Source organism: Perca flavescens, chromosome 8 (assembly GCF_004354835.1).
Source record: "Perca flavescens isolate YP-PL-M2 chromosome 8, PFLA_1.0, whole genome shotgun sequence".
Classification (NCBI taxonomy): Eukaryota; Metazoa; Chordata; class Actinopteri; order Perciformes; family Percidae; genus Perca; species Perca flavescens.
In genome coordinates, this window is record NC_041338.1 from 20,393,961 (window position 1) to 20,403,384 (window position 9,424).

At 39.2% G+C, this 9,424-nt stretch overlaps 1 protein-coding gene across 1 annotated transcript; it reads right to left on the minus strand.

The window, feature by feature from the left end:
• Nucleotides 1-2,010: 2,010 nt before the first annotated feature.
• On the minus strand, nt 2,011-6,383 carry lmo2 (LIM domain only 2 (rhombotin-like 1)). Its single transcript, XM_028585569.1, has 3 exons — nt 5,765-6,383; nt 4,503-4,718; nt 2,011-3,382 (listed from the first exon to the last, which is right to left on the minus strand). Exons 1-3 carry the CDS (start codon nt 5,803-5,805, stop codon nt 3,157-3,159), a joined length of 483 nt encoding a protein of 160 aa, XP_028441370.1. The 5' UTR covers nt 5,806-6,383; the 3' UTR covers nt 2,011-3,156.
• Nucleotides 6,384-9,424: the final 3,041 nt, after the last annotated feature.

The following is a 9,424-nucleotide window of genomic DNA, read 5'->3' on the forward strand; positions in this document are numbered from 1 at the left end:
ATAATGTCCAGCAGCTCTCCTTGACCTGGCCAAAACAACCCTGATAACTGAACTGTTATTCATGGTTGGAATTTATGAATAAATAAATATTTTAGTGACCTCTTGTGGCTAAGACCAGTATAACTACTACTTCACCAGGATCTGCCGTTATCTATCTATAAATTGCAGGAACGTCTGTGTGTGTGTGTGTGTGTGTGTGTGTGTGTGTGTGTGTGTGTGTGTGTGTGTGTGTGTGTGTGCGTGCGTGCGTGCGTGCGTGCGTGTGTGTGTGTTAGTGTTATGTGCATGTCTCTAGAACCGTTAGTCCGATGGATTTCAAACTTTACAGGTGTCTTGACAGAGTGTGATGCCACTTATAGACAGGCTACCAGACACTGTTTTTGAGTCACATCGTTGTCCGTGTTTGGGGGCGTTTTTGGTGGGAAGGTAACCTGCACGCCACACACAGACGCCACATGCAGAATGCTTTACAACAGCGGGGGTGGGGGTGTGTGTTACCGCTGTTGACTCTTTTCCTGCTTCCAACGTTAGCTACATGATTGGTGGATATACCAAACGAACTTTTCGTCACTTACTTTTTAGATTATTCCTTCACAGCGCCGTGCAATGCGAGAAAATCTCAGAGCTGAACCGGGACACATCAGTTTTCATCAGACTCGCCCTGGATCGGGTTAATTAAGTCTACTGCTAACTAATAACATTACCATCGCCAAAATACCCCCGTGAATCAAATCCCCTACTTCACCGTTAAATGCCAAGCCATTAAACCTACATGGAAATTAACACCTCTGCTGAAATGTTAAATTCGTTAACGATCATACGACACGAGACAACACCGTCTCTGTCTCTCTCTCTCTCTCTCTCTCTCTCTCTCTCTCTCTCGCGTGTACACACACACACACACACACACACACACACACACACACACACACACAAAACACAGTCCAGTTCTGGTGGTTGATTAACGCAATGTGCTGATTGGCTCTTATAACGGGCCAGGTGGGTAGCACACTGCCATGAGTCCATGATGCTAATGTCTGATTACTCAACATTTTCATTGTGATATTTTGTGATTACATTCTGAATCTGCAACGTTCTCTGTCAGGTAAATCAGTAAGGTATACAGGGAAGTTGCATATGAAATGGTTTGGGGTCCTTCTGTAAGTAATTTGTGGGTACAATTTGGTTTTGATGAATTCTACAAGCAGCAATACTACAGGCCAAGCAATCGGCCCATTCCAAACAGGCACATTTTCAACGGGCACTGCACAGCAACAGTCATAGCTGTGTCCCTATTCATATGTACTAATTGTGTGGAGTATATACTATGCACTAATCTTTATATTATGTTGTTGGCTTGTAGTTAGTATACAAGCAACCAACATAGTTTGTACTGACAGGAAATTATACAATATGTGCACAGTGCAAAAGGAGTTAAACTGCAACTTTTCAATACAACTGCCACTTAAACATTCAAAATTAGATAAAATCTTTTTTCCAGTTGTAAGAAGCTCCTTCATTTCTTCTTGGCACTGCATTGTGGGAGATCACTGTCCCTCAACAGTTTATTTGACGTATAGTATACTTAAAACCTGCTTAGAATTAGTAGTATGGATTGTTGTTTTTGGCTGTTTTAATTATTCCTTTGAATGATTTTTAAAGGAATATGCCACGTTTGTTGAAATAGGGCTTATCACGTTCTCCCCTAGCTGTAGATAGGTGGGCCAACGCATTTTTTGTCTCAGTGCAAGTAATTAGGTTGTTTTTTTGTCTTTTGTTGGCTCACTTTTACTCACAACATGCTAACCGGCAACATAGGATTCCATTCACGGCGGCGCTGCCGGTGTTGCACCGGACTAAAACAATTCATGCACAAAAAATGTGTTGGCCCACCTATCTACAGCTAGGGGAGACCGTGATAGGCCCTATTTTAACAAACGGTGGCGTATCCCTTTAAGTTTCTCTGTAACTCACAGGAAGACACTCACGCCAAAGATTATCATTGTTTCTCTACTTGAAATGTATTTAATAGTAAATATTCAAAAAGCCATGGGTGCATATCCAGAGAGGTGTAACAATTACAAAAGACAGACTGGAAACAGCTCCAAAGTCAGTAAAATCAGTATTGCATGGGATACCTTGATCACTAGAGGGCGCCACCAGTTGAACCTGGCAATACAGTGCAATCGTTCTGATCAGGGACATTATAATATGGACTTTGTATTCCATTTGTAACATGACAATCTGGTAATGTTTAATTTTACAGGTCTGTAATTTACTAATAAATTATTACTATTTTCCTAGGGAAGTTTCATACAAAACTAGTCATATAAAAAGCAGATAGTCAATGCAGCAGGTTGAACATGCAAGTATAATTCAACATATATGAAATATTAAACTTCCAATAATTCATGAATAATGAATCAATATTTACTTGGATTTAAAATAGAGCAGTTCCTTCAATGAAGTTTATATTTCCCCTATAATTAGTACCAGTAGTGGAATGTAAGTAAATTTATTCAAGTATGTACTTAAGTACAATTTTGAGGTACTTGTACTTGAGTATTTCCATTTTCTGCTACTATATATTTCTACTCCAATAGCCTACGTTTCAGAGGGAAATATAGAGGACTTTTTACTGTACTACATTTATTTGATAACTTAAGTTACTTTGCAGATTCAGATTAACGATACAAATATAGTAATAATTCTCAGGAAATTACCTATCCATAAAATAAAACCTCCTTCTCATTCTCCGGACCAGACTGAGGTGATGAAACAGTGTTTGACTACAAGAAACTTGACAAAGATTTAGTTTTTGTTCATTGCTAAAGTTCTAAAATTCCAATGTGTATAAAAAACAAATATTATTGGATGTTTAAGTATTTTCAGTATTTAAGCATTTTTTGTATTTAAGGATGAAGCCTTAGATGAAAAGCTTTGTTATTGCTGGTGCAGTCTTCATTAGTCTCCAGCAGGGAGCCATGCAGAGATATAGCCTCTCTTTTAATGTTACAATTATTCCATGTAAATGTCAGATGCATGATAAAGCCTGCACAGACTGCAACAAGTCAGTTTACCAATGGTTTGTTCCTTTCAAAGCCAGCATGGGAAAAAGACAGGGGGATGCTCCTTCATGTTGAGCAAGAGTATCTGCTAAACCATGTTGTTATTGTTGAGTTTGGTCCACTCAAAGATGTCCTGCTCGCACACAATGTCTGAGTTGATGAGCAGGTAGCGGTCACCCACGCAGAAGTGCTTCTGGCAGGCGGCACACTTGAAGCACTCCAGATGGTAAACCTTGTCCCGCACACGCATCGTCATCTCAAATGCTCGAATCCTCTTCTCACAGGAAGCACAGAGACCATCCTGACCGAAAAGCCTGAATGGATGAGAAGATATCAACATAATAGTGAGAAGGAGATCGAAAACATGAAACTTTAAGGAATCCCTTGAGTCTCCATTTAGCTACTGTGGATCTATTTCGCTGACCTATACTATACTATATGAGCTATACTGTAATAATACTATTGATTTCTGTTTGTGGTCACTTGATTAAACACATCTTTATCCAGGACTATTGGTGTATTTGTAAGTATTTATAGCACCAGAACAGTGTATGTGAGTCAAAGTCAAAGTCAAGTTTATTTCATCCATAAAAATGGAAATTAAGGTGCTCATACCCTCATAATACAATACAATAAATACAATATAATACAATATAAAATAACAATAGAAATGCATAATTACAATACAGAATTTATAATAATGTACGTTTAAAGGGCTTGTTGTGCTCTCTGATATTGTTGAGGTATAAAAGAGACAGCATACCGCTTAGTTTGTGTCACAGGAGGCCTTAGCCTACCACTACGTTCCATAACTCTGCCAGTCAAATTACCATGAAGAGGGTGACCTGGGTCCCTCGTTATTTTCTGTGTCACTTTTGCCAGACGGTCGTCATATACTTGATCCACTGTATTTAACTCTCCTACCATTTTTCCAACCCTTGTAGTCACTCTATCAATCCTGGCCTTCTCGGTTTATCGCAGCATTCCCACCCCAACCCACCACATAGTAACTCCAAACACTACATATCACTGACATTAAAAACATTCTCACCACATCTGTATTCACCTTAAAGGACTGCAACTTCCTCATACAGTATACACGTGGACTTAATTTTTTCATCAGTAAGTCAACATGATCTGACCATGTTAGCCTATCATTAAAAACAATGCCCAAATACTTGTATGTGTTCACTATTTCTATTACTGAACCTTTGATTTCCACTGCCTCAGTTGTCATCTTATTTCTCCTGTAATCAATTACTAATTAATCAATACTAAGTTATCAAAGTGCCCATGTTCTTCGTAGGGAAGAAACATGTCACCTAATGCTCATTGATGATTGACAGCAAGTGGGGTCTGGCTATGACAGGTTTCGGCTACACAGACATACTTGTTGTAAATCACAATGTTACAACATTGCACCATCGGACCAACCTGAGGTAGTCTCTCCGACATAGTTTTCTTCCCAGCTTGTAGTAGAGCCGGCGGCCCACCTCCCCGAGTCGACAGCCACACAGGTCACAGCTCAGGCAGTCCTCATGCCAGTACTGCTCGATGGCCTTTAGGAAGAATCTGTCACCGATGCTCTGCTGACACCCACCACATGTCAGCAGAGACGGGGGCATCTGGAGGACCTCATCCACCGGCTCCCTAGACCAGAAAGAAAACTGGTCAGAAAAACAAATATATTCTAGGGATACATCAAATGTTAGTTATTTTTCTCTATTCATTCATTTAATTACCCCTGTTATCTACAATGTTTGTTAATTTGTTCATATTTTGAGATTTTCAAAAACAATAGAGCTTAGTGCCCAGACTTTTCAAAATGGTCTTGCAATGCCATTTATTGGTCCACTGATTCTAATCTGTCCATCCTGAGTTACTTACAATTGCAGTTTGATGCTGTCCACCTGAGGGAGCCATTGGATATTGTAAAATATATTACTCTAGCCACAAAATAAATGCTACTTTATTAACCCCTTACAATTCAATGTTACAATTTTCTTTCCCATTAGGAAGTTTTAATTTTAACATTAAGCTTGTATATACAATATACAGACAATATTATACATCGTCTGTACATTGTATATGTATATTGTATATGTTGTTCCAATTCTTCATTGAAGATGGTTAGTGAAATATTCAAACCCAAGACCTCTTCATGTTTTTTGTGGCTTCACCATTAATCAAATGTAAATTTTGATGTCTTGTGCACCAGCTCAAAGCCTGACAAATTTGGTATTTAATTTTTCCACTAGAATTTAAATAAAGTTCATCATGTCTGAATAATGTTTGGATGCACATGTTTGTAATTACTGAACCCTGGCAGGCAGCTGCTTTTGAAGGAGAAAGCCCTCCTATATACAGCATATTATGCCTTTATGCAAAATAGCCTATAATAAAACGCCTGCAGACTTAAATATCTTAGGCTACCTTTAGGACCCTTCACTCACACACTGAACTTTTTCTTACTTGAGATATTTTTATTCCCTGTTAAACACACTTTTAACAGTCTGCTCCTGGACATGAACGTGGTAATTTGTCTTGCCTATCAGCAGGAGAATCCTGACCTCATGCTATCAGCCATCTGCAGTTATAGCACGTGAGATAGTTGTCACAATGATGAAGCATGCGTCCTTGAATGTCTTTTTATATCAGAAATAATAATATTGCCTGTTTATGCATAAGCTACTTACTCATTGGCTTCCAGTGTCTTCCTCTCTATAGTGGATGTCATGTCTAAGATATGATGTCCAGCCGGATCCAGATTAGGTTTCAGAGTCCACAGCAGCGGCTACCTGTGAAGCTGCCTGCGGGCAGACCAAAGCCAAGACGCGCTGCACCTGCTCCCACAGCCTCCAAGACGCCGGTTTAAGCTTTTCGTGTGTTAAATTAATAAGCAATTGAGGAAATGGCCGCAAGAGAAGGCAATTTCACTCTAAACAGCTAAGCGATGATGGAGGAGACTGTCATCATTTCCTGAGGCAATGACCCGCGGTGACACTTACATGTCTCACAAGTCTATATTTTATCATCCTGCAGCGACTTTGCGGACTGTCCGTTTAGTAAATTAAAACACCATCAATCCGATCAAAAGGTCACTTGCGGGGATCTCCGTGTCCGTGCGTCTTTTTTAACTGAGCGGGCTGCAGACGCGCTCCACTGTATGCAGCCGTGGTCACCGTTATTGTGCGGCAGCAGCATCGTGTTTAAATACGTCGGGCTCCCTCGGTCTCTGCTTTCGTTTCCCTCTTCCTGCTCACGACTGTTTGACAATGGGGGGAAATCGGTCTTAAAGCGACAGCTAAACACCGCACAGCCTGCTCTGTCAGGCCTGGCGGGGAGTTTTAGGTCGTGACTGAGACTAATGAGTTCATTATATGCTTTGCTTCACCAAAGTGCCGATAGGACAAAAGATAAAGAGTGGCATGATACAATTAGTACAGGCTTCGTGTATTTTCTTGGTAAATAGCCTACAGTGGACTGCAATTAACAGGGACGAGAAAATGTAGTCTGTAGAGAGTTGTTCCACTTTCAACCTTTATAAAGGATTTATCAGTTGTAATGGCTTTATCAAGGGTTAATAAATAATGTCCTAGGCCTAATGTTTTGTAGATCAGTTGGCCTATATGCTATTAATTAGAACAAGTTTTGGGCAAACAAGTTGTGAAACTTCTCTCTGGCTGGTGAGTTATTAACAATGGTGGAAAGTAACTACATGTACTCAAGTAGCCTACTGTATTTCAGTACAATTTTTATATATATATATATATATATATATATATATATATATATATATATATATATATATATATATATACATACACATTATAGATTAGAGGTACTACATAACCTCACAGGTGTTTTCTCTTATGTGGCTGATTAGACCTATTCAGGCTGAAGTTGTACACATCTATGTTGGGATTTAAATAAGGTCACCAATTTTTAACTTGTCCCACAACAAAACTAACAGGAAAGCCCCTGAAATCCCAAAATAATAATTATTTTTTATCTTGTTGAACAAAACTGTGTGCACAAAAGATGAAAGATTCGACATTGAGGGCTCCACAATTTAACATTCTGGTTCTGCATAATGAGTACTTTTATTTTTTATACTTTAAGTAGGCCTACATTTGGCTGGTAATACTTAGGTACTTTTACTCTCAAGTAGAATTTTGAATGCAGTTTATTCATACGCAAAACTATCAAAACAAGTATAAGTACATACTAAAAGAATGAAGAGACACAGTTAGTTTTAATGTAGTCCAAGTCCAGGAGTGCTCCTAATTAAAGATATAAGAGAAGTTATATTAAAAGCCCTTGTTTCAACACAGGAACAACACACAAGAAATAAAACATTGCACCACACAATTATGTCAACATAAGTTGATAGATTGCAGTTTCCAATATATATGATTCATCTTTTTTTCCCTCTACGTTTGTCTACTTACAGAGCTTTTGAATTACAAGATAGGCCTACAAACTAGTAAACTGGTGGAGGAGAGAAGATGACTAATGCTATAAAAATACCCCAAAATATGATCTTTTGAAAGTCGTTTCTGAGAAATGAATGCAATTATATTTGTAGTTGGTGTCCTCACAGCCTTTCTCTTTCAAACCAGATCTGCTGTGGGCTCTTCCTCTTATCTGCTGCCAATGCCTCGAGGCTGCCTGCAGGAGGGAGGGACACTGACAGCAGTTGGACTGGGCAAGGAGATAAAGCACCTCAACTCAGCTCCTCAGCCAGATGCAATGGTGGAAGATCGCAGGCAAACTCTAAATTCAGGTTGAATGCACCCTTGGGCTAAACAGTTGTTGGACTGTTTAGGCTCACTGAATAGATACAGGGGCCCAGAAGCAAGGTGAACATGGCACCGTGTTGTGCCAGCTACACAGAAAGCAGAGTAGCTTGACAGAGATAAAACTCACTTTATATCCCTCAAATGAAAAACATTTTCAGTGCAAGGTTTTTGCCTACTGTCTTTGTACAAAATAACAGCACAGTGTAAGGGCTATGTTGATTTTCTTAGTCTTAACTAAATAAAAATGACACACATTTGAACCCTAAAATCCCCCCTTTTACTTCCTTTAGGTAGTCTCACCACCAGGTCCACTCTGCAGCTGATCTGGAGCTTTCCATCATATCACACAATCTTCCTCAGCCAAAAGAGTTTGCAGTTGTCATTTAAATGTAGATGTTCAAATACCCATTTTTTATTAGCACTTTAAGGATCTATCGTCCATGTTGGTTTACAAATTGAGATTTAAAGTTAGTCTTGACAATCTTTCCACATGGTCTACTCTTTTAAGCCATAGATGAGAAGTACTTAAAGAAATGATGGAAATGTGAAACATTTATATTTCATCATGATATTACATTTCCTGAGGAAGATGGTGTGATACAGTTGAACGCTCCAGTTTAGCTACTATGTGGACCTTTTTGTAAGAGTTTTTGTCAAATGCTGTTTCCAAGGTCAATAATGAACTTTCAATCTTAATGTCCCTAAAGTAGATTAAACATTGACTAGCAACAATCTGATCATAGCAATACTGTATACTCTGTATATACTTATTCCAACACTGCATTTAAGCTATGTCACAATACATCATTATCAACATCATTCTGCACAGTTACATGAAATGCCTTTTGCATAATTCTTTGTCTATAGAATTCTTGGCTTCTCAACAGGAATTTAAAATGAAGTTTAGTGGGTTTGTAGTATATGAGGAGCTTAATCAGAAGAGCTTAATCAGAAGTACACATCATTACCATGATCTCTCAACCCTGCAAAATGTCATGTTGCACAATCGCAAAGCTCAACGAGAAACAAGAGAAGAGAAAGTTAGTACTGATATGACACCCAAGTCATACTTCCTGTGGAGTTGACTGAGAAAGCCCAGAGGATGTGCAACTGGCATGCAGAGATGAAGCTTTCCTGGGGGGGTTGGTGCACACTGCAATCACTTCCTACCCCCCCCCCCCGCCTCCCTCTCTCACGTGCATGATGGCACCCCTCTCATGGCTTCCCAGATAGACAGGTTGACTGCAGATGGTTAAGTATGATAGGAGTAACACGGCTTACAGCGCACCATTAAAAACTAGCTTCTGCTCATTAGGCGGTAAAACCATTATTTGTGTGTTTAGGCTTCCTAAATGTCACCAGAAAGCAGGTGTAAACTTCATGTCTCAATCTGAATTTTCAAAATAAGATTTGTAGATATTCAATCATACATGTTATGTCATGGGCAAGCGGACAATCGTTTCCACTTTTATTCCAATTTAAGGTAGAATTTGGGGAACAAACAGTTAAGAATGTACAACCTTTTGGGAAGTGGTGTCACTCATGTCCAGTTTC

Excerpts from the sequence above, each read along its gene's own strand:
- lmo2 (XM_028585569.1), bottom strand. The coding sequence starts at position 5,805 with ATGACATCCACTATAGAGAGGAAGACACTGGAAGCCAATGA. Across the intron at positions 4,719-5,764 it reads AAGACACTGGAAGCCAATGA|GGAGCCGGTGGATGAGGTCC; the intron begins GTAAGTAGCTTA and ends TTTCTGGTCTAG. Across the intron at positions 3,383-4,502 it reads TGTCGGAGAGACTACCTCAG|GCTTTTCGGTCAGGATGGTC; the intron begins GTTGGTCCGATG and ends TCATCCATTCAG.